Raw genomic sequence first — 25,193 nt, 5'->3', positions numbered from 1 at the left:
CCGGATCGAATCTGTGCCTCCTACAGTGGAAGCGCGGAGTCTTAACCAGTGGACCGCCAGAGAAGTCCCATAAGCTCTGTTGAACTTAAAAACATTTAATTCTTAGAAAGTTGCGCTTGCTCAGATTACCTCTCCTGTGTTTCCCTAGCTTGTACCCTGGTACTGAAATATTACCAGAGAGTGTTGTACTGTTATATAGGTGAAGTTCCAGAGAGAAGCTTTATTTCTCTTTCCTGGAAGTTTACAGTACTGCTAACGGGGATAATTTTGTAGTGTTTGGCATGCAGGACCCCTTGAAAGTACCGATTTAATTTTCCTCTTTCTGGTTAGACTTCCCAAAATGAAAATATTATGAAATTTGTATTTTTTTTTCTTTTGGTAAGAAATTTTCTGTTAACAGAGTTTACATTATATTTTTTACTTTTTTTTTCAAGCCCACTGCACTCTTCAGTTTTTCTCCGTCTTAAGTGTTTACTTGTATGTTGTGTCTCAGCCATAGTTAATACCATTTATACAGATGGCCCTAAAGCAGAAGAATACACTTAGAACTAGTCTTAAAAAGGTACATGTTTTTACATAAGCACTCAGAGTTTTCTAACACTATAATGCATTTTTTATTAAACCTTAATCCAGACAGCTCATATTTCTATACAATTAAGAAGCTTGACTCTTCAGCATTGTGTTAGTGTGTGCTTAGTATGTCTGATAATGCTCTCATTCTTCAGGTTTTCATCAGAAACTCAGGAGACCCCAGCGTGCAGTGCTGTCGTCATTCGGTCTTACTGATTCCTTTCATTGAGATCAAGATAGAGTAATGCATATGGGCACTACCATCTTCCAACATTGTCTTGAAGATAAGAGTGTTTGAGTATTTCTCCTGGAATTTGAATAGCTTATGATGTTTTTTGTTTTTTTTACAAATTATTTTCAATATATTCACGTATACATTAAAATATAATACAGATCGTCAGGGTAAGGGGTCGTGGGTGGGGATGTGCATGAGTCTGTGCGCTGACAGCACCGCCAAGGAGGAGACCCAGGCTTGAGAATGGGGTCAGGCCTGGCCAGGGTCACAGAAGGGAAGGTCTCAAGGGCCTAAACCTTTGCATGAGATGGCCTCTCCCAACAGCTCACAACCAGGGACTGCTTGTTGTAGGTGGAGCTCATTTTTGTGGCTTTCAGTTGAAATCTGCAGGTTTGGATTCCCCAGGGTGATGTGTCATCAGTAGCACAGCCCTGACAGTGGGGTGGGGAGAGAGGGCCCACGGGCTTTCTTCTCCCCAGAGTCTCTCCTACCAGCTTGCCCGCCCTCCCACCCTGGCCCTGAAGGTCACTCTAATTCAGTGACCTGTTTGGGTCTGTAAACAGCCCCAAACTTCTGCATGTACTTCTTAATGTACTCCTTGGTTTTGCGTTTCACATTCTCATTGCACTCCAGGTCCTCGGGGTTCTTACAGTACTTCAGCTCCTTACTCATAACGCCGTGAGTCAGCGTGCGAGCTAGGTGTTTGAAATCTTCAGTTGTGGTAATTCTTCCCACTTTGCAGTCAGGTTTCCAGTAAGGGTTCAGGCACTGGACGATGAACTGGGACATCTCTTTTCTGAATACTTGTTTGCTTTTCTTAGCCAGCTCACTGGAGGTGTGTGCTTCTGCTGTCTTAGGCTTTTTTGAGGTCTTCATGGGATTTTCATCATATGTTGGGGTTCCCAGGCCCATCTCAGCTTCATGCTCAAGGCTGGCATCATCTCCTGGGCTTTCCCAAGTAGGAGGATCCCCCTGAATCTGCCTTGGGATCACATGGTAGTAGTAAATCTTCCCTTCTGGGTCTCGGGCTGTCTTCCAGTTGGGAGGTAAGACAATGGTGTTTGGTTTGGGAGGAGGTGGGGATGGTAAATCCAGGAGATTATTTGTCACAACCATTTCAGGTGGCTGTAAGGGCTGAGGCTGCCCCGGTACAACTATTGTAGTCATGGCTGTGGCTGGCTGTGCCACCACTCCTTGTGGGTGAGTTGTGAAAAGCTGTTGTCCCTGGATGTCCTGAAGACTTGGCTGGGCGTAACTCTGTACAGTTGGTGGAGTTGTCTGTGAATAGGGTGATGTCACACCATAGACAGTTGGACAAGCCTGTCCTTGATAATCTATGGTTACTTGAGACTGTGCAGGAGAGTACTGCTGCTGTACACTCGCGGACTGTTGGTTTGAATCCCAAACCCCATAATTCTGTCCCTGGACTGGGCCTGGGGCTGGCACTGGCAAGACGGTGACTCTGGAGTCTTGGTGTACCACACCATCACTTTGGGCCACATACTGCGAACTGGGAACTTCCACAGGGGCTGCCACATGTGGCACCACTGGCACAGGTGGAGGGGCAGCAAGGGGTTCTGTAGAAAGTCCCAGCAAGGGCTGAGAATGACCATAAGGAGCAGGAGGACACACAGGATCCATGCTGGGTGTGGGGAGGAGCACCTTTCCAGCATTAGGATTGCTGGGATCCACATAGGCCTGCATGGGATAACCTGGTGGGTAGCCAGCAAAGGGGTGATGAGGGGCATTGTAGCCAAGAGAGTCATAGGGCAGTGGAGACGTCCTTCCCAGGTTCTGCATCTGCTGCTGTCGTTGTTGAGCCTCCCGCTGAGCTACCTCCTGCTCAAGCAACTTTCGACGCTCCTCTGTAGAAAGTTTATTGCGATCTTTAATTCGTACTTTCTTTTTGGAAGTTGGTGTATCATATCTGTCACCTGGCCTTTTTGTTCCCCGCTCATAGGGAGAAGGTGGTGGTGAGAGGGAGCCCCTTCGTTGCCTTTTCTCTTTATTTTGAGTTTGTTTGTCTGGGTCTCTCTTTCTTGACCTGTTAGGAGTCTTTGGGGCAACTGTTTGATCTCTGAAGCCAAGAGCATCCCTTCCTCGTTCAGTTATTGTGCTCTCCTTTTCAGTTTGACTTTTCTTTGGAATTCGATATACCTCCTTTAGGTCTTTCCAACTGTCCAGGAGCTTGGTGGCCAAATCACTTATATCTACTGTTTTATCTGGCTGTTCCTGGCTCCTCTCACTCTCCATATCAGATACCCCCTCCTCTTCATCTTGGGATGGTGTTTGCTCAGCAATAGGTTCGTCTAGTTTTGTGCCATTGCTCTCTTTAGGCTCTATTTCAGTGTCAGCCTCTGGTTCAGATGTGGGTAGCTTAATGGCCTCCACAGCAATTTCACTATCAACTTTAGATTCAGGCAGCTGTTGTATGAGTAGCTGTTGAGACTGTAACTCTTCCTCTTCTTCTACAGGGACGTTTTCTAACTGCTCAGGGTTCTCTTTGCCATTGTTGCCTTCTAGCTTGCTGGTAGCCTCAGAGATCGCACTGTCCATGCTACTTTCACTGATAATTTTAAGTCTGTGAAACATTCGCTTCTTGGGGGTGTCTGTGTCAGCTTCTATGCTCAGCTTGGTGGAAGGATCAGGTGTGTGGAGTGGTATGTGAGCACGTGATGTATTCTCGCTAGAATACCCATCTCCTTCACTCAGCTGAGGGACAGCAGTCTTGGTTTGAGACCAACGTTGAATAATAGGAAGTACTTTGCTTTCCGCCAACATATTTTTAGTAGGAATGGGTAAATGTTCCAAAGTCTTTATAATCTCTTCCTGAAGCTTCTGGTTACTTTCCCGGCCATCACCTAGTTCTGCCATCCAGATCCACAGCAAAGACAGCCCATGATGTTCCAGAAAGGACTTCAGGCAAGACTGTGAATGTGTGTTCTGTATGAGCTTGAGACAGGTAAGTTTCTGTTCCAAAGTTTCAATTGTAACCATTAGCCAGGATAAGCTGAGCACCTGGCTTTTATCAGAGAGACCCTCACCATTCTTCATCAGAGCTTCTAGCTCTCCATCCACCGAATCCTTCTTCCGAGATCGTTCTTTCTTCATTTTCCCTCCTGCTGCTCTGATGCTGACTCTGTTCTCTCCTCTCAGGTAACCCCGGCAATTAGCCGACCCACAGAAACATTTCTGCACTTCTTTCTGATAGCCAAATGTTAGCTCTGAGCCTGAAGGAACCAGTTTGGTGGTAAAAAACCCAACTCTCAGTTGTCCGTTCACAATCCATTTTTGAGCCTCACAGTTTGGTTCACAGCTGTGATTCATGAACCGGGAGCAGTTTCCTTTCTGAGTGGCATCTATTATCTCATCATTCTTCAGGGCCATGAAATAGTGGTGGGTGTTTTTGTTTCGTGCATACTCCTTTACCCGGGCTTTAAACTCTTTATGATCAAGTACCTCTCCACAATATTCCAGGACAAAGGTGTTCGAAGGAAGGTCTTTAGCAGCTCTCAAGCCCCAGCCTTTCTTTTCTGTGAGTATGACTTCCACATCTGCATGCTGTTTTCTTTGAAACCGTCTATTGGAACAATAATCCCCATTTGGACACCGAGAAGAACATTCAATCATGAGGAGACGATTAAGACAGTCTTCCCCACATGCTATTTCACCTTGAGCTCTTTCATCTTTAGAAAGAGGTGTACACTGACATTGCATTCGCTTAAAATCCCGATGGGATTTATTCTTCTTTCTTTCTGTTAAATAAACATTTTCTTCAATCAGATCAAAGTAACAAGGCATCTTCCCTTGTTTGGCACGTTCCTTCCACCGCTGTGGGTCCCTGAAGTCCTCCATGACACACGAAGGCCCAACCAATGCTGAGCCTAGAGGCACTGCTGTCTCTCCCCGCTCTACCTCCACTCTAACTTTCTTTCCGTCCTGAAGCTCACCATCACTTTCAGAATCACTCTCCAATTCCTGTCTCCTGTTTTTAAGAGGCCCTCTATCTTTCATATCATTTTTTTCTAAGTTTTTCGAAAGATCTTTCTTCTCATTCACAGCTAAAGAGTCCTTAATGGAATTGCTGCTTATTTCAGGTGCTTGCACTGACGCCTTGTCCTTCTGAAGGGACAGAAAAAATTTATTGGACTGACTTGAAATGTGAGATCCTCCACGTTGATCGCAATTCTCCTCCTCTTCACGGTCATCTGTTAAGGAATCTGGTACCTGCCCTTGAATTCGATCATACACAACCCCAGTTTCGGGCGGTCTGTCTGCTGATCTTGGATCCCAGTAGCCATTGCCTTGCCAGTAATTAGGTGTCCCACTGTACTGTTCGGCACTTTGCTGATACTTGTGTCCACCACAGGCTCCATAGCTGCTGTCAGGTTGCTGATATCTGGTAGTAGGCTTTTCTTGTTGAGAGAAGTCCCACCCTAGATTTCTGAGCTCTTCTGATGAAGGGAAACCATCCACTCGGGAGATCTCACAAGAAGAAAAATTTGACTCTGTTTTTCCCAGTCTACCCTCTGGCCTGATAGGGAAACTGGTCTGTTGCCGAGACTTACTTGAAACATCTTCACAATCATCAGAAGAATAAACTGGTAGCTCTTCTTGCTGCGTAGAAGTTATTTTGGCTTTCACTGCTTCCTCAGAACTTGGATGACCTAGAGGGTCAGATTTTATGTCTGTATGACTTGTGCTCTCAAGCCCATCACTCTGAGGATGAGCAATTTCAGACAGGTGATTATCTGTCTGTTTTTGGTTGAGCTGTGTAAAAGAAATTTCTGAATTCTTCTCTGTTGCTTTATGAAAGAAGAACTTCTCAGTTTGAGGACAGGCTGAAAAAGAATTCAGAATAATGATAGTAAAGATGATCCAAAATCTTGGAAATAGAATAGACAAAATGCAAGAAACAGTTAACAAGGACCTAGAAGAACTAAAGGTGAATCAAGCAACGATTAGAAACACAATAAATGAAATTAAAAATACTCTAGATGGGATCAATAGCCGAATAACTGAGGCACAAGAACGGATAAGTGACGTGGAAGATGGAGAACACTATGGAGGTTCCTTAAAAAACTACAAATAGAACTACCATATGAACCAGCAATCCCAGCAATCCCACTACTGGGCATATACCCTGAGAAAACCATAATTCAAAAAGAGTCATGTACCAAAATGTTCATAGCAGCCCTATTTACAATAGCCCGGAGATGGAAACAACCTAAATGTCCATCATCGGATGAATGGATAACGAAGATGTGGCACATATATACAATGGAATATTACTCAGCCATAAAAAGAAATGAAATTGAGCTATTTGTAATGAGGTGGATAGACCTAGAGTCTGTCATCCAGAGTGAAGTAAGTCAGAAAGAGAAAGAGAAATACCAAATGCTAACACAAATATATGGAATTTAAGAAGAAAAAAAAATGTCATGGAGACCCAATCTTCTCTCTTTCAGGAACTTTACTAATCATTCTTAATTCACTACCTTTTGAACAAGGAGTCTGTAAACTGAAAGAATGAGACTGTTTGATTTCCTCATTCAATTCTGTACAACAGAAAGAATTTTTAAATTGATCAGACTTAGGTGCAGATTTTGAAGGGGCAGATTTATAACGGGAAGCAGTGTTACCATGCTTGGAATATGATGACCCCCGTCGGAATCCCAGTTGATTCGTGGGAGGAGAACATCTTTTCATTGCTCCATTTTCTGAAGTCCTTTTGGATTCTCTTTCTAATTTTGAAGAACACTTTCCTCTCTTCCCCATCTAGAGAGTCTCTAAGTAAGAATGAGATGATGTGTGCCTTGAATATGTCTTCTCATACTCATCTAGTGAATCAGAACTTTCTCTTGCCCTGTTATCTGTATATGGCCGAGAATAGCGTGCCCTCTCTCTATAAGGGGAGCGCCTATGGTAACGACCATCAGAGTCATAATAATGGGATTATGACAGATTAGGATGAAGTAGTTCTGTCAGGTCTAGAACGAGACGTGCTTCCCTGCGTCGGCAGGTGCTTCATCGGGAGCGGCTGGAGACGGCGACGCGAGCCCCTCCCCGCGGCAGGGCGTCGGGTGGGAGGGGAGGGGAGGGGGCCGCTGGTTCGGAGGCGGCGGCTTGGGCCGCGTCGGGGCAGGGGCGGCCCGCGTCGCTTGCTTGTTCCCTCGCTCGCTCCCTCCCTCCCTCCTTTCCTCAGGCGCCCGCCCGCCGCTCTCTCCCCCACACACTCAGCAGCTTATGATTTAATTTTTAGCCAGGAATCTCTTTCCTCCCATAAGGGAAATGATATCTCCCTTTTAATTATCTATTCAGTTATTATGGGGATGGCTGTGAAAATGTAAATTGGCTGAACTTATCTCTATAAATGAGCTTTTTTTGCTTCTAGAAAACTTGTTTATGCATACATGGGTAGTCTGGTTCTGGGAGCTTGCTTGGGGCTTTATGATTATTTTTCACTTATACTCTGCTTTTGGAGTTGGGAGTTGTTTACTCATCACTGCTGTGGTGAAGGTATTAGCTAAGTTTCACTTCACCATAGTTTCTGTATTTCAGACCATCTTGCAAAACAAATTATTTTGAAAGATAACAGTTTTAGGTAGTGATGGTTTTCTTTTGAGATCTAGAGCTTATATATTTCCTAATATCCATTCATATCATTTTCTCTCCTCGCTGTTTAAGAAAACCATCAGAAAGTAACTTGTGACAGACCTAGCAGTTTATCTTAAATTTGTAAAATTTTCATAAAGGATTAGATACAAAAACGTAAGATAGTTGACTGACAAAAAATTCCTTTCTCTTTTTCAGGTTAAAAAGACTAGTTTGTTCTTTACCCGTCTCATGAAAATGACTTTTTCTTGATTTGGGAAATTCTGATTTTCTAGCTCTATACCATATTGGTACAAGGCATGTGTCTATAATGTTGCAGTGTCTGATTGACTGCTTTTCAGGGGTTCTTTTTACTGTGCTCTTGCCTGGTCTGCTCCTCCTTCCAGTGTACTATAAATCTTTATTTAATAGATGTATGATTCACTAACTGAAATGTTTTTAAAAAGTACAGCAGTCGTACACATTTATTCTTACTTATCAAATTTCATTGAAATGTTTGTATTTCCAGAACATAATTTTCTATTTGCCAGAGCTCTCCTGTTTTCAGTGAAGTACTTTTAAGTAATGCTGCTTAATTTGAGGAGTTTTTGTATAGGATTAACTAGCAGCTCTAATCTGCTTCTGATTCTTGGCAGCTGATGAATCCTTAGCCCCCCCTCCCCATTTGGGTGTGTACTTGCAGTGTTAAGGGTAATTTACATAGTGTCAGGGAGTGAGGTTAGCTGTGTGAAGTACAAACCTAGTTACAGACACAACAGATTAGTGAGAGTTAAAATAAAACTAGGAGTGATTAACTCTTTCAGGCCAGGTTATGTTTCTTCTCTAGCCTGTTCACTGTTCCCTTTAGTTTTCTTGTTCTCAGGGGAGGGGGAAAAAAAACCCTGACTTCTATTTTTATCGCTACATTATTTCAGCTTTATGAATGAGAAGTGGAGTTACAGAGAAGTTAGGAAACTTGCCTAAAGTCAAGCAGCTAAGAAGAGGTAAATCTGGGTCTTGAGCCTAGGCAGACTGACCACAGAGCCCTGGGTTTTTCATTAATATGCCATATTTCTGTCTCTGCTCTACAGAAAAAAAATTGTAGAAGTTGGCAAGCTGTTTAAAATTCACATGAAAACGCAAAAGACCTAGAATAGCCAAAACAACGTTGAAAGAGAAAAACAAAGTTGGAAGACATTGTAACATTACTGAATTTTAAGACTTCTTATCAAACAATGTATAGAGAGTTTACACACACACACACACACACATATATATATATACACTGTCATATATATATATATATATATATATATATAAAGAGAGAGAGAGTTTATTTTTGAAAAATATCCAAAGACAATTTAATGGAGAAGGGACGGTTGTTTCAATGAATGAGGCTGGACAATGAACTTCAACCTATACCTCATACCATATACAAAATTAAGTCATAATAGATCATAGACCTAAAGGCAAAATCTAAAACTATAAAGCTACTAGTAGAAAACTTGTGAGAAAATCTTTGTGATCTTTGATGAGACAAATATTTCATAGATATGACACTAAAAGCACAATCAATAAAAGAAAATTTTGATAAATTGGATTTCATCAAAATTTAGAACTTCTGTTCTTGAAAAGATACTGTGAGAAGAATGAAAAAACAAGCCACAGACTGGGAAAAAATATTTGTAAAACACATATCTTTTTGTGTTAAAGGACTCATGTCTCAAATATATAAAGAGTTTTGAAAGGTCAATAATAAGAACACACAACTCAATTTTTTTAAGTGAGCAAAAATTTGAACAAACATTTCCAAGAAGATATATGGATGGCAAATAAGCACATGAAAAGATGCTCAATATCATTAGTCATTAAGGAAATGCAAATTAAAATCACAAAGAGAGGCTTCCCTGGTGGCACAGTGGTTGAGAGTCTGCCTGCCGATGCAGGGGATGGGTTCGTGCCCCTTTCCGGGAGGATCCCACATGCCGCAGAGCGGCTGGGCCCATGAGCCATGGCCATTGAGCCTGCGCTTCTGGAGCCTGTGCTCCGCAACGGGAAAGGCCACAACAGTGAGAGGCCTGTGTACCGCAAAAAAAAAAAAAAATCACAAAGAGATATTGCTACATACCCATTATTCTATAGAATGCCTGATTAAAAAGACTGGTCATACCAAGAGTTGACAAGGATGTCAAGGAACTGGAACTCTCGTAAATTGTTGGTGAGAGTGTGAAATGGTACAAGCACTATAGAAAGCAGTTTGGTAGTTTCTTAAAAAGTTAAATACATCTACCACATGATCTAGCCATTTCACTGCTGCATATTAAACTAAAAGAAAAGAGAGCATGTGTCCACACAAAAACTTATGTTTCAATGTTCATAGCAGCTTTATTTTTAGTAGTATTATTTTTTTGGTCCATGTCACATGCCATGCAGCATCTTAGTTCCCCCACCAGGGATTGTGGCATGTGGGATCTTAGTTTCTGCTGCAGTGGAAACTTGTAGTCTTAACCACTGGACCATCAGGGAAGTTCCTTATAGCGGCTTTATTTTCTTAAATATTTATTTATTTAAGTTATTTATTTTCTTTATTTTTTTTTTGGCTGCATCGCGTCTCCGTTGCGGCACTCGGGCTTCTCTCTAGCTGTGGCATGCAGTCTTCAGGGCGAGCGGGCTCAGTAGTTGTGGTGCCTGGGCTTAATTACCCCAAGGCATGTGGGATCTTGGTTCCCTGACCAGGGATTGAATCTGCATCCCCTGCATTGGAAGGTGGATTCTTTTACCACTGGACCACGAGAGAAGTGCCCAGCAGCTTTATTTTATTTTTTCCAGAAACTCTATTCTGTTTTAATGTAAAGCATCATAAGTCAATAACATTAAGAATTATATTCATGGACCTACAGAATAGGGGGATTTGTCAAATCTGCTCTTTAATATCTAAATAATAGCTTAAATTAGCTCTCTGATGAAAATAAGATGTCACATATGTAATTTGAAATTTTCCAATTTTCCCTTTAACCAGTAAAAAGGAACAGGTGAAATTACTTATAATAATATATTTTTAAATGTAATATATATAATTATAGTCATTTTAAAATTAATTAATATATTAATAATGAGATATTTTACCTTTTTCATAATAAGTTTGTAAAATCTGTTGTGCATTTTACACTTACTGCACACATGTTAAATATTGATTGGAAAGACTTTATCTATATTTAGATTTCATAAAGTTTATAATCAAATTATTTGACTCATTTACTTGATGTTTTCCAAACATACTTAAATATTTTCCAAACATTTAAATGTGTCATATTTTAAAATTAATGTTTAACTAAAATTAAAATATAAATTCTACTGTTATCCTAGCCACATTTCTTTTTTTTTATACAGCAGGTTCTTATTAGTTATCTATTTTATACATATGAGTGTATACATGTCAATCCCAATCTCCCAGTTCATCCCCCCCACCCCCTGCGGCTTTCTCCCTTTGGTGTCCATACATTTGTTCTCTACATCTGTGTCTCTATTTCTGCCTTGCAAACCGGTTCATCTGTTCCATTTTTCTAGATTCCACATATATATGTTAATATACGATATTTGTTTTTCTCTTTCTGACTTACTTCACTCTTTATGACAGTCTCTAGGTCCATCCACGTCTCTGCAAATGACCCAGTTTCATTCCTTTTTATGGCTGAGTAATACTCCATTGTATATATGTACCACTTCTTCTTTATCCATTCATCTGTCGATGGGCATTTAGGCTGCTTCCATGACCTGGCTATTGTAAATAGTGCTGCAATGAATATTGGGGTGCATGTGTCTTTTTTTTTTTTTTTTTTTTTTTTCGGTACGAAGGCCTCCCACTGCCGTGGCCCCTCCCGCTGCGGAGCACACGCTCCGGACGCGCAGGCTCAGCAGCCATGGCCCACGGGCCCAGCAGCTCCGCGGCATGTGGGATCCTCCCAGACCGGGGCACGAACCTGCGTCCCCTGCATCGGCAGGCGGACTCCCAACCACTGCGCCACCAGGGAAGCCCGCATGTGTCTTTTTGAATTATGGTTTTCTCTGGGTATATGCCCAGTAGTGGGATTGCTGGTACATATGGTTATTCTATTTTTAGTTTTTAAAGGAACCTGCATACTGTTCTCCATTGTGGCTGTATCAATTTACATTCCCACCAACAGTGCAAGAGGCTTCCCTTTTCTCCACACACTCCTCAGCATTTGTTGTTTCTAGATTTTCTGATGATGCCCATTCTAAGCGGTGTGAGGTGATACCTCATTGTAGTTTTGATTTGCATTTCTCTAATGATTAGTGATGTTGAGCATTCTTTCATGTGTTTTTTTTTTGTCAGTCTGTAGACACACAGTTTCTTAAAAATGTTCCTGAATGCATAGCTGCTTGTAGCACCTCCAAAGGGGCAATTGGATGACTCAGATTTGTCTTTTTCTATGAATTTCATTTATTTTTGCTGCTTCTCTCTAACACATCCATGGATGATTGAAAATAAACAATATTATTCAGCCTCCTATGATGCTCTGTTTTCAGTCTTTCCAATCTTTTTTAAAAAGCAGTCTTTATGAGATAAGTTTTTATTACCCTCCTTTTATGCTTTGAACAACTTGAGTACAGAAAAGGAGAGGAACTTTGTAACACAATAAGCCTTTCTTGAAGTGGTCACTAAGTGACATTTTAAACCAGAAATCTGTTTTAGAGTAGTCACAAGACATGCAGTGTAGTAGCCTAGTGTTTTAATTTTCAATTTGAAATTGGTAAAGAATTCCCTGGTGGTCCAGTGGTTAGGACTCTGTGCTTTCACTGCACAGGGCCCCGGGTTCAGTCCCTGGTTGGGAAATTAAGATCCCACAAGCCGCACACCGTGGCTGGGAAAAAAACAATCTACTTTAGTTGAAAACAGAAAATGTAGTAACTAAAATTATGCCATATAAAGTAGCATCCAGGGGATTTCCCTGGCGACACAGTGTTTGAGAGTCCGCCTGCCAATGCAGGGGACACGGGTTCGTGCCCCGGTCCGGGAAGATCCCACACGCCGCAGAGCGGCTGGGCTCGTGAGCCATGGCCGCTGAGCCTGCGCATCCAGAGCCTGTGCTCCACAACGGGAGAGGCCAAAACAGTGAGAGGCCCACGTACCGCAAAAAAAATAAATAAATAAAAAATAAAGTAGATCCAAAACTGTACAGTCCCTAAGAAAATTAACAAAAAAATGAAATTGGTAAGGAACAGAATTTGCCTGGTTTGTTTCAAACCCACTTTGAATAATATAGGTTTTGAAAAACTATTATCCTTACTTCCCTCTTCCCCATACTCATTAATCTTAGAGTCATTTAGTATAGTTATAATGATCCTGGTGACAATAGATTTGGTATAACGGTATAATTTGGACATGGTTCAGCCCATGCTATGAGTTAGCATCTTTTCTCTTTCTCTGGTATTTGTATAAAACAGCCATTTTCTGAAGAATCTACCTTCATTAAACTTTTTTTCCACCAACAGCCTACAGCCATGGTTTTGTTTTATGGGATAGGCAGATATCACTGATGTCTTCCAAGTGTTTTGAAAGAAAAAATTATTTTGAGACAGATCTTAAAGGAAGCCTATTTAACAGTGGACTACTCTGAATACTTAGTAGTTTTCTTTGTCCACCTCTAGTAACCAAAATTAGTAGACAATGCAGAAACCAATGGAAGGGAAGACCATCTCTTTATAGGGCTAATTAATTGTGCTACTCATTTGTTCTAAGTTTGTAATTTAAATTATAAGAAGGGGACTACTTTCACAGAGACCATCTGTGGGTTAGAGGTTATCTCAAAAGTTGCGTAGTTCAGTCTGTACACTGAAAAGGGAAGATGAAAAGAAAAAACAAGTATAAATCAGCTGGAATCGATGGCATTGTAGTGTTTGGTTTATGACATATCCTTGAGAATTTTCTTATTCTAAATATCTCGGGAAGGTCGTGGGTCATGGAGTATCAGCTTCAGACTTCTTTCCTAGTAATTTTTCTCTATGGAGTTTCTTGATTCTTGAGCCTAGTTCTAAAACCTAGAGTCTTTGTTTTTGCTCTAGTAATGCAGTCATTGATTTGATTTACCTGAAAATCTAGACATCTTTTAATGTTTCTGCTCTCATCCTCCAGTCAAGTGACTCTTAAAACATAAACATGTGGGCCTCCCTGGTGGCGCAGTGGTTGAGAGTCCGTCTGCCGATGCAGGGGACACGGGTTCGTGCCCCGGTCCGGGAAGATCCCACATGCCGCAGAGCGGCTGGGCCCGTGAGCCATGGCCGCTGAGCCTGCGCGTCCGGAGCCTGTGCTCCGCAACGGGAGAGGCCACAGCAGTGTGAGGCCCGTGTACCGCAAAAAAAACCAACAACAAAAAACCCCATAAACATGTTTTTGAAAGGCAAGCCTTCTAGAAAATAGAAAATGTTCGTGTACAACTTCTTTGGGGTCAGTTAGTTCAGTGAACATAGGAATACTGTATACTTTGCATTGCTGGAAAATGGGAGTGTGTAAGTAAATGATAAAAACCAAAGGCCTTTCAACTGAATAGTATACCATTCTGGCTATATTGTCTAATATGACTGCCATTACCCACATGGCTATTGTGGCTGTTTAAATTTAAGTTAATTAAAACGAAGTTGAAATCCATTCCTTAGTTGCACTGCCACATTCCAAGTCTTGGACAGTGCAAATATAGTCATTTCATGTCCTTGTTGTATTGGAGCTTATGAATGAGAATTTGTGACGGTATTTCTGTTGGCGTGATAGTCTGTTATCTGGTGGCATTCATTTGTATTTGGATTAGTTTATTTCTCATGTTCCCAGGCCTTGGACCAGAGTCAATGGTTTGAAACAGGATATAAAATGATCTGGATACTGCTACATTTTCTAAGTTGCCATTTTAACCTTTTTTAGGCGTGCAGTTCAGTGGCATTAAGTACATTCATGTTGTGCAGTCATCACCACCCCCCATCTCTAGAACTTTTTTGTCTTCCCAAACTAAAACTCTGTACCTATTAAAGAATAATTCTCCATCCCCTCCTCTCTTCAGCCCCTGGTAACCACCATTCTACTTTTTTTTTCCTCTAGGAATTTGACTACTCCAATTACCTTATGAGTAGAATGATACAATATTTGTCCTTTTTGTGTCTGGCTTATTTCACTTAGCATAATATCTTCAAGGTTCATCATGTTGTAGACTATGTCAGAATTTCATTCCTTTTTAAAAATTATGGTGAAATACACATAGCATACAATTTACCACTTGAACCATTTTTAAGTGTGTAGTTCAGTGGCTTTAAGTACATTCCCATTGTTGTGCAACCATCATCACCGTGCATCTCCAGAACTTTTTTCGTCTCGTAAAAATGAAAATCTGTACCCATTAAACACAGTTAACTAACTCCCCATTTCTCTCTCCCTACAGCCCCTGGCAACCACCATTCTGCTTTTTGTCTCCATGAACTTGACTACTCTAGGTACCTCATATAAGTAGAATCATACATTATTTGTCCTTTTGTGACTGGCTTTTTTCACCTAACATAATGTCCTCAGGGTTCATCCATGTTGTAGAATGTGTCAGAATGTCATCCCTTTTTAAGGCTGAATAATATTGTGTGTACCACATTTTGTTTACCTAGTCATCTGTTGATACACACTTGGGTAGCTTCCACGTTTTGGCTATTGTGAATACTGTTATGAGCCCAGGTGTACAAATATCTGTTGGAGTCCCTGCTTTCAGTTCTTTTGAGTATATCACCAGAAGGGGACTTGCTGGATCATATGGTAATTCTATGTTTTTTTTGAGGAACTGACATACTATTTTCTAGATTTTACAGAACTTTAAGCTCTTGTTTTTGTTTTTTTGTTTTGTTTTGTTTTGGCCGAGCTATGTGGCACGCGGGATCTTAGTCCCCGACCCGGATCGAATCTGTGCCTCCTACAGTGGAAGCGCGGAGTCTTAACCAGTGGACCGCCAGAGAAGTCCCATAAGCTCTGTTGAACTTAAAAACATTTAATTCTTAGAAAGTTGCGCTTGCTCAGATTACCTCTCCTGTGTTTCCCTAGCTTGTACCCTGGTACTGAAATATTACCAGAGAGTGTTGTACTGTTATATAGGTGAAGTTCCAGAGAGAAGCTTTATTTCTCTTTCCTGGAAGTTTACAGTACTGCTAACGGGGATAATTTTGTAGTGTTTGGCATGCAGGACCCCTTGAAAGTACCGATTTAATTTTCCTCTTTCTGGTTAGACTTCCCAAAATGAAAATATTATGAAATTTGTATTTTTTTTTCTTTTGGTAAGAAATTTTCTGTTAACAGAGTTTACATTATATTTTTTACTTTTTTTTTCAAGCCCACTGCACTCTTCAGTTTTTCTCCGTCTTAAGTGTTTACTTGTATGTTGTGTCTCAGCCATAGTTAATACCATTTATACAGATGGCCCTAAAGCAGAAGAATACACTTAGAACTAGTCTTAAAAAGGTACATGTTTTTACATAAGCACTCAGAGTTTTCTAACACTATAATTAATGCATTTTTTATTAAACCTTAATCCAGACAGCTCATATTTCTATACAATTAAGAAGCTTGAATCTTCAGCATTGTGTTAGTGTATGCTTAGTATGTCTGATAATGCTCTCATTCTTCAGGTTTTCATCAGAAACTCAGGAGACCCCAGCGTGCAGTGCTGTCGTCATTCGGTCTTACTGATTCCTTTCATTGAGATCAAGATAGAGTAATGCATATGGGCACTACCATCTTCCAACATTGTCTTGAAGATAAGAGTGTTTGAGTATTTCTCCTGGAATTTGAATAGCTTATGATGTTTTTTGTTTTTTTTACAAATTATTTTCAATATATTCACGTATACATTAAAATATAATACAGATCGTCAGGGTAAGGGGTCGTGGGTGGGGATGTGCATGAGTCTGTGCGCTGACAGCACCGCCAAGGAGGAGACCCAGGCTTGAGAATGGGGTCAGGCCTGGCCAGGGTCACAGAAGGGAAGGTCTCAAGGGCCTAAACCTTTGCATGAGATGGCCTCTCCCAACAGCTCACAACCAGGGACTGCTTGTTGTAGGTGGAGCTCATTTTTGTGGCTTTCAGTTGAAATCTGCAGGTTTGGATTCCCCAGGGTGATGTGTCATCAGTAGCACAGCCCTGACAGTGGGGTGGGGAGAGAGGGCCCACGGGCTTTCTTCTCCCCAGAGTCTCTCCTACCAGCTTGCCCGCCCTCCCACCCTGGCCCTGAAGGTCACTCTAATTCAGTGACCTGTTTGGGTCTGTAAACAGCCCCAAACTTCTGCATGTACTTCTTAATGTACTCCTTGGTTTTGCGTTTCACATTCTCATTGCACTCCAGGTCCTCGGGGTTCTTACAGTACTTCAGCTCCTTACTCATAACGCCGTGAGTCAGCGTGCGAGCTAGGTGTTTGAAATCTTCAGTTGTGGTAATTCTTCCCACTTTGCAGTCAGGTTTCCAGTAAGGGTTCAGGCACTGGACGATGAACTGGGACATCTCTTTTCTGAATACTTGTTTGCTTTTCTTAGCCAGCTCACTGGAGGTGTGTGCTTCTGCTGTCTTAGGCTTTTTTGAGGTCTTCATGGGATTTTCATCATATGTTGGGGTTCCCAGGCCCATCTCAGCTTCATGCTCAAGGCTGGCATCATCTCCTGGGCTTTCCCAAGTAGGAGGATCCCCCTGAATCTGCCTTGGGATCACATGGTAGTAGTAAATCTTCCCTTCTGGGTCTCGGGCTGTCTTCCAGTTGGGAGGTAAGACAATGGTGTTTGGTTTGGGAGGAGGTGGGGATGGTAAATCCAGGAGATTATTTGTCACAACCATTTCAGGTGGCTGTAAGGGCTGAGGCTGCCCCGGTACAACTATTGTAGTCATGGCTGTGGCTGGCTGTGCCACCACTCCTTGTGGGTGAGTTGTGAAAAGCTGTTGTCCCTGGATGTCCTGAAGACTTGGCTGGGCGTAACTCTGTACAGTTGGTGGAGTTGTCTGTGAATAGGGTGATGTCACACCATAGACAGTTGGACAAGCCTGTCCTTGATAATCTATGGTTACTTGAGACTGTGCAGGAGAGTACTGCTGCTGTACACTCGCGGACTGTTGGTTTGAATCCCAAACCCCATAATTCTGTCCCTGGACTGGGCCTGGGGCTGGCACTGGCAAGACGGTGACTCTGGAGTCTTGGTGTACCACACCATCACTTTGGGCCACATACTGCGAACTGGGAACTTCCACAGGGGCTGCCACATGTGGCACCACTGGCACAGGTGGAGGGGCAGCAAGGGGTTCTGTAGAAAGTCCCAGCAAGGGCTGAGAATGACCATAAGGAGCAGGAGGACACACAGGATCCATGCTGGGTGTGGGGAGGAGCACCTTTCCAGCATTAGGATTGCTGGGATCCACATAGGCCTGCATGGGATAACCTGGTGGGTAGCCAGCAAAGGGGTGATGAGGGGCATTGTAGCCAAGAGAGTCATAGGGCAGTGGAGACGTCCTTCCCAGGTTCTGCATCTGCTGCTGTCGTTGTTGAGCCTCCCGCTGAGCTACCTCCTGCTCAAGCAACTTTCGACGCTCCTCTGTAGAAAGTTTATTGCGATCTTTAATTCGTACTTTCTTTTTGGAAGTTGGTGTATCATATCTGTCACCTGGCCTTTTTGTTCCCCGCTCATAGGGAGAAGGTGGTGGTGAGAGGGAGCCCCTTCGTTGCCTTTTCTCTTTATTTTGAGTTTGTTTGTCTGGGTCTCTCTTTCTTGACCTGTTAGGAGTCTTTGGGGCAACTGTTTGATCTCTGAAGCCAAGAGCATCCCTTCCTCGTTCAGTTATTGTGCTCTCCTTTTCAGTTTGACTTTTCTTTGGAATTCGATATACCTCCTTTAGGTCTTTCCAACTGTCCAGGAGCTTGGTGGCCAAATCACTTATATCTACTGTTTTATCTGGCTGTTCCTGGCTCCTCTCACTCTCCATATCAGATACCCCCTCCTCTTCATCTTGGGATGGTGTTTGCTCAGCAATAGGTTCGTCTAGTTTTGTGCCATTGCTCTCTTTAGGCTCTATTTCAGTGTCAGCCTCTGGTTCAGATGTGGGTAGCTTAATGGCCTCCACAGCAATTTCACTATCAACTTTAGATTCAGGCAGCTGTTGTATGAGTAGCTGTTGAGACTGTAACTCTTCCTCTTCTTCTACAGGGACGTTTTCTAACTGCTCAGGGTTCTCTTTGCCATTGTTGCCTTCTAGCTTGCTGGTAGCCTCAGAGATCGCACTGTCCATGCTACTTTCACTGATAATTTTAAGTCTGTGAAACATTCGCTTCTTGGGGGTGTCTGTGTCAGCTTCTATGCTCAGCTTGGTGGAAGGATCAGGTGTGTGGAGTGGTATGTGAGCACGTGATGTATTCTCGCTAGAATACCCATCTCCTTCACTCAGCTGAGGGACAGCAGTCTTGGTTTGAGACCAACGTTGAATAATAGGAAGTACTTTGCTTTCCGCCAACATATTTTTAGTAGGAATGGGTAAATGTTCCAAAGTCTTTATAATCTCTTCCTGAAGCTTCTGGTTACTTTCCCGGCCATCACCTAGTTCTGCCATCCAGATCCACAGCAAAGACAGCCCATGATGTTCCAGAAAGGACTTCAGGCAAGACTGTGAATGTGTGTTCTGTATGAGCTTGAGACAGGTAAGTTTCTGTTCCAAAGTTTCAATTGTAACCATTAGCCAGGATAAGCTGAGCACCTGGCTTTTATCAGAGAGACCCTCACCATTCTTCATCAGAGCTTCTAGCTCTCCATCCACCGAATCCTTCTTCCGAGATCGTTCTTTCTTCATTTTCCCTCCTGCTGCTCTGATGCTGACTCTGTTCTCTCCTCCCAGGTAACCCCGGCAATTAGCCGACCCACAGAAACATTTCTGCACTTCTTTCTGATAGCCAAATGTTAGCTCTGAGCCTGAAGGAACCAGTTTGGTGGTAAAAAACCCAACTCTCAGTTGTCCGTTCACAATCCATTTTTGAGCCTCACAGTTTGGTTCACAGCTGTGATTCATGAACCGGGAGCAGTTTCCTTTCTGAGTGGCATCTATTATCTCATCATTCTTCAGGGCCATGAAATAGTGGTGGGTGTTTTTGTTTCGTGCATACTCCTTTACCCGGGCTTTAAACTCTTTATGATCAAGTACCTCTCCACAATATTCCAGGACAAAGGTGTTCGAAGGAAGGTCTTTAGCAGCTCTCAAGCCCCAGCCTTTCTTTTCTGTGAGTATGACTTCCACATCTGCATGCTGTTTTCTTTGAAACCGTCTATTGGAACAATAATCCCCATTTGGACACCGAGAAGAACATTCAATCATGAGGAGACGATTAAGACAGTCTTCCCCACATGCTATTTCACCTTGAGCTCTTTCATCTTTAGAAAGAGGTGTACACTGACATTGCATTCGCTTAAAATCCCGATGGGATTTATTCTTCTTTCTTTCTGTTAAATAAACATTTTCTTCAATCAGATCAAAGTAACAAGGCATCTTCCCTTGTTTGGCACGTTCCTTCCACCGCTGTGGGTCCCTGAAGTCCTCCATGACACACGAAGGCCCAACCAATGCTGAGCCTAGAGGCACTGCTGTCTCTCCCCGCTCTACCTCCACTCTAACTTTCTTTCCGTCCTGAAGCTCACCATCACTTTCAGAATCACTCTCCAATTCCTGTCTCCTGTTTTTAAGAGGCCCTCTATCTTTCATATCATTTTTTTCTAAGTTTTTCGAAAGATCTTTCTTCTCATTCACAGCTAAAGAGTCCTTAATGGAATTGCTGCTTATTTCAGGTGCTTGCACTGACGCCTTGTCCTTCTGAAGGGACAGAAAAAATTTATTGGACTGACTTGAAATGTGAGATCCTCCACGTTGATCGCAATTCTCCTCCTCTTCACGGTCATCTGTTAAGGAATCTGGTACCTGCCCTTGAATTCGATCATACACAACCCCAGTTTCGGGCGGTCTGTCTGCTGATCTTGGATCCCAGTAGCCATTGCCTTGCCAGTAATTAGGTGTCCCACTGTACTGTTCGGCACTTTGCTGATACTTGTGTCCACCACAGGCTCCATAGCTGCTGTCAGGTTGCTGATATCTGGTAGTAGGCTTTTCTTGTTGAGAGAAGTCCCACCCTAGATTTCTGAGCTCTTCTGATGAAGGGAAACCATCCACTCGGGAGATCTCACAAGAAGAAAAATTTGACTCTGTTTTTCCCAGTCTACCCTCTGGCCTGATAGGGAAACTGGTCTGTTGCCGAGACTTACTTGAAACATCTTCACAATCATCAGAAGAATAAACTGGTAGCTCTTCTTGCTGCGTAGAAGTTATTTTGGCTTTCACTGCTTCCTCAGAACTTGGATGACCTAGAGGGTCAGATTTTATGTCTGTATGACTTGTGCTCTCAAGCCCATCACTCTGAGGATGAGCAATTTCAGACAGGTGATTATCTGTCTGTTTTTGGTTGAGCTGTGTAAAAGAAATTTCTGAATTCTTCTCTGTTGCTTTATGAAAGAAGAACTTCTCAGTTTGAGGACAGGCTGAAAAAGAATTCAGAATAATGATAGTAAAGATGATCCAAAATCTTGGAAATAGAATAGACAAAATGCAAGAAACAGTTAACAAGGACCTAGAAGAACTAAAGGTGAATCAAGCAACGATTAGAAACACAATAAATGAAATTAAAAATACTCTAGATGGGATCAATAGCCGAATAACTGAGGCACAAGAACGGATAAGTGACGTGGAAGATGGAGAACACTATGGAGGTTCCTTAAAAAACTACAAATAGAACTACCATATGAACCAGCAATCCCAGCAATCCCACTACTGGGCATATACCCTGAGAAAACCATAATTCAAAAAGAGTCATGTACCAAAATGTTCATAGCAGCCCTATTTACAATAGCCCGGAGATGGAAACAACCTAAATGTCCATCATCGGATGAATGGATAACGAAGATGTGGCACATATATACAATGGAATATTACTCAGCCATAAAAAGAAATGAAATTGAGCTATTTGTAATGAGGTGGATAGACCTAGAGTCTGTCATCCAGAGTGAAGTAAGTCAGAAAGAGAAAGAGAAATACCAAATGCTAACACAAATATATGGAATTTAAGAAGAAAAAAAAATGTCATGGAGACCCAATCTTCTCTCTTTCAGGAACTTTACTAATCATTCTTAATTCACTACCTTTTGAACAAGGAGTCTGTAAACTGAAAGAATGAGACTGTTTGATTTCCTCATTCAATTCTGTACAACAGAAAGAATTTTTAAATTGATCAGACTTAGGTGCAGATTTTGAAGGGGCAGATTTATAACGGGAAGCAGTGTTACCATGCTTGGAATATGATGACCCCCGTCGGAATCCCAGTTGATTCGTGGGAGGAGAACATCTTTTCATTGCTCCATTTTCTGAAGTCCTTTTGGATTCTCTTTCTAATTTTGAAGAACACTTTCCTCTCTTCCCCATCTAGAGAGTCTCTAAGTAAGAATGAGATGATGTGTGCCTTGAATATGTCTTCTCATACTCATCTAGTGAATCAGAACTTTCTCTTGCCCTGTTATCTGTATATGGCCGAGAATAGCGTGCCCTCTCTCTATAAGGGGAGCGCCTATGGTAACGACCATCAGAGTCATAATAATGGGATTATGACAGATTAGGATGAAGTAGTTCTGTCAGGTCTAGAACGAGACGTGCTTCCCTGCGTCGGCAGGTGCTTCATCGGGAGCGGCTGGAGACGGCGACGCGAGCCCCTCCCCGCGGCAGGGCGTCGGGTGGGAGGGGAGGGGAGGGGGCCGCTGGTTCGGAGGCGGCGGCTTGGGCCGCGTCGGGGCAGGGGCGGCCCGCGTCGCTTGCTTGTTCCCTCGCTCGCTCCCTCCCTCCCTCCCTCCTTTCCTCAGGCGCCCGCCCGCCGCTCTCTCCCCCACACACTCAGCAGCTTATGATTTAATTTTTAGCCAGGAATCTCTTTCCTCCCATAAGGGAAATGATATCTCCCTTTTAATTATCTATTCAGTTATTATGGGGATGGCTGTGAAAATGTAAATTGGCTGAACTTATCTCTATAAATGAGCTTTTTTTGCTTCTAGAAAACTTGTTTATGCATACATGGGTAGTCTGGTTCTGGGAGCTTGCTTGGGGCTTTATGATTATTTTTCACTTATACTCTGCTTTTGGAGTTGGGAGTTGTTTACTCATCACTGCTGTGGTGAAGGTATTAGCTAAGTTTCACTTCACCATAGTTTCTGTATTTCAGACCATCTTGCAAAACAAATTATTTTGAAAGATAACAGTTTTAGGTAGTGATGGTTTTCTTTTGAGATCTAGAGCTTATATATTTCCTAATATCCATTCATATCATTTTCTCTCCTCGCTGTTTAAGAAAACCATCAGAAAGTAACTTGTGACAGACCTAGCAGTTTATCTTAAATTTGTAAAATTTTCATAAAGGATTAGATACAAAAACGTAAGATAGTTGACTGACAAAAAATTCCTTTCTCTTTTTCAGGTTAAAAAGACTAGTTTGTTCTTTACCCGTCTCATGAAAATGACTTTTTCTTGATTTGGGAAATTCTGATTTTCTAGCTCTATACCATATTGGTACAAGGCATGTGTCTATAATGTTGCAGTGTCTGATTGACTGCTTTTCAGGGGTTCTTTTTACTGTGCTCTTGCCTGGTCTGCTCCTCCTTCCAGTGTACTATAAATCTTTATTTAATAGATGTATGATTCACTAACTGAAATGTTTTTAAAAAGTACAGCAGTCGTACACATTTATTCTTACTTATCAAATTTCATTGAAATGTTTGTATTTCCAGAACATAATTTTCTATTTGCCAGAGCTCTCCTGTTTTCAGTGAAGTACTTTTAAGTAATGCTGCTTAATTTGAGGAGTTTTTGTATAGGATTAACTAGCAGCTCTAATCTGCTTCTGATTCTTGGCAGCTGATGAATCCTTAGCCCCCCCTCCCCATTTGGGTGTGTACTTGCAGTGTTAAGGGTAATTTACATAGTGTCAGGGAGTGAGGTTAGCTGTGTGAAGTACAAACCTAGTTACAGACACAACAGATTAGTGAGAGTTAAAATAAAACTAGGAGTGATTAACTCTTTCAGGCCAGGTTATGTTTCTTCTCTAGCCTGTTCACTGTTCCCTTTAGTTTTCTTGTTCTCAGGGGAGGGGGAAAAAAAACCCTGACTTCTATTTTTATCGCTACATTATTTCAGCTTTATGAATGAGAAGTGGAGTTACAGAGAAGTTAGGAAACTTGCCTAAAGTCAAGCAGCTAAGAAGAGGTAAATCTGGGTCTTGAGCCTAGGCAGACTGACCACAGAGCCCTGGGTTTTTCATTAATATGCCATATTTCTGTCTCTGCTCTACAGAAAAAAAATTGTAGAAGTTGGCAAGCTGTTTAAAATTCACATGAAAACGCAAAAGACCTAGAATAGCCAAAACAACGTTGAAAGAGAAAAACAAAGTTGGAAGACATTGTAACATTACTGAATTTTAAGACTTCTTATCAAACAATGTATAGAGAGTTTACACACACACACACACACACATATATATATATACACTGTCATATATATATATATATATATATATATATAAAGAGAGAGAGAGTTTATTTTTGAAAAATATCCAAAGACAATTTAATGGAGAAGGGACGGTTGTTTCAATGAATGAGGCTGGACAATGAACTTCAACCTATACCTCATACCATATACAAAATTAAGTCATAATAGATCATAGACCTAAAGGCAAAATCTAAAACTATAAAGCTACTAGTAGAAAACTTGTGAGAAAATCTTTGTGATCTTTGATGAGACAAATATTTCATAGATATGACACTAAAAGCACAATCAATAAAAGAAAATTTTGATAAATTGGATTTCATCAAAATTTAGAACTTCTGTTCTTGAAAAGATACTGTGAGAAGAATGAAAAAACAAGCCACAGACTGGGAAAAAATATTTGTAAAACACATATCTTTTTGTGTTAAAGGACTCATGTCTCAAATATATAAAGAGTTTTGAAAGGTCAATAATAAGAACACACAACTCAATTTTTTTAAGTGAGCAAAAATTTGAACAAACATTTCCAAGAAGATATATGGATGGCAAATAAGCACATGAAAAGATGCTCAATATCATTAGTCATTAAGGAAATGCAAATTAAAATCACAAAGAGAGGCTTCCCTGGTGGCACAGTGGTTGAGAGTCTGCCTGCCGATGCAGGGGATGGGTTCGTGCCCCTTTCCGGGAGGATCCCACATGCCGCAGAGCGGCTGGGCCCATGAGCCATGGCCATTGAGCCTGCGCTTCTGGAGCCTGTGCTCCGCAACGGGAAAGGCCACAACAGTGAGAGGCCTGTGTACCGCAAAAAAAAAAAAAAATCACAAAGAGATATTGCTACATACCCATTATTCTATAGAATGCCTGATTAAAAAGACTGGTCATACCAAGAGTTGACAAGGATGTCAAGGAACTGGAACTCTCGTAAATTGTTGGTGAGAGTGTGAAATGGTACAAGCACTATAGAAAGCAGTTTGGTAGTTTCTTAAAAAGTTAAATACATCTACCACATGATCTAGCCATTTCACTGCTGCATATTAAACTAAAAGAAAAGAGAGCATGTGTCCACACAAAAACTTATGTTTCAATGTTCATAGCAGCTTTATTTTTAGTAGTATTATTTTTTTGGTCCATGTCACATGCCATGCAGCATCTTAGTTCCCCCA

General features: G+C 41.7%; 2 protein-coding genes across 2 annotated transcripts; both read right to left on the bottom strand.

Moving 5' to 3' along the window:
- Positions 1 to 1,121: 1,121 nt before the first annotated feature.
- On the bottom strand, positions 1,122 to 9,531 carry LOC132495811 (histone-lysine N-methyltransferase SETD2-like). The gene is made up of 2 exons (XM_060107738.1): positions 9,528 to 9,531; positions 1,122 to 5,646 (listed from the first exon to the last, which is right to left on the bottom strand). The coding sequence occupies exons 1-2, from the start codon at positions 9,529 to 9,531 to the stop codon at positions 1,331 to 1,333; spliced, it is 4,320 nt and encodes a 1,439-aa protein (XP_059963721.1). The 3' UTR covers positions 1,122 to 1,330.
- A 6,929-nt stretch (positions 9,532 to 16,460) lies between these two features.
- LOC132495810 (histone-lysine N-methyltransferase SETD2-like) lies at positions 16,461 to 24,876 on the bottom strand. Its single transcript, XM_060107737.1, has 2 exons — positions 24,873 to 24,876; positions 16,461 to 20,987 (listed from the first exon to the last, which is right to left on the bottom strand). Exons 1-2 carry the CDS (start codon positions 24,874 to 24,876, stop codon positions 16,672 to 16,674), a joined length of 4,320 nt encoding a protein of 1,439 aa, XP_059963720.1. The 3' UTR covers positions 16,461 to 16,671.
- Between the last annotated feature and the right edge of the window lie 317 nt (positions 24,877 to 25,193).

The sequence above is a fragment of the Mesoplodon densirostris genome, chromosome 9 (assembly GCF_025265405.1).
Source record: "Mesoplodon densirostris isolate mMesDen1 chromosome 9, mMesDen1 primary haplotype, whole genome shotgun sequence".
Lineage (NCBI taxonomy): Eukaryota > Metazoa > Chordata > Mammalia > Artiodactyla > Ziphiidae > Mesoplodon > Mesoplodon densirostris.
This window is presented reverse-complemented; position numbering and strand designations above follow the sequence as displayed.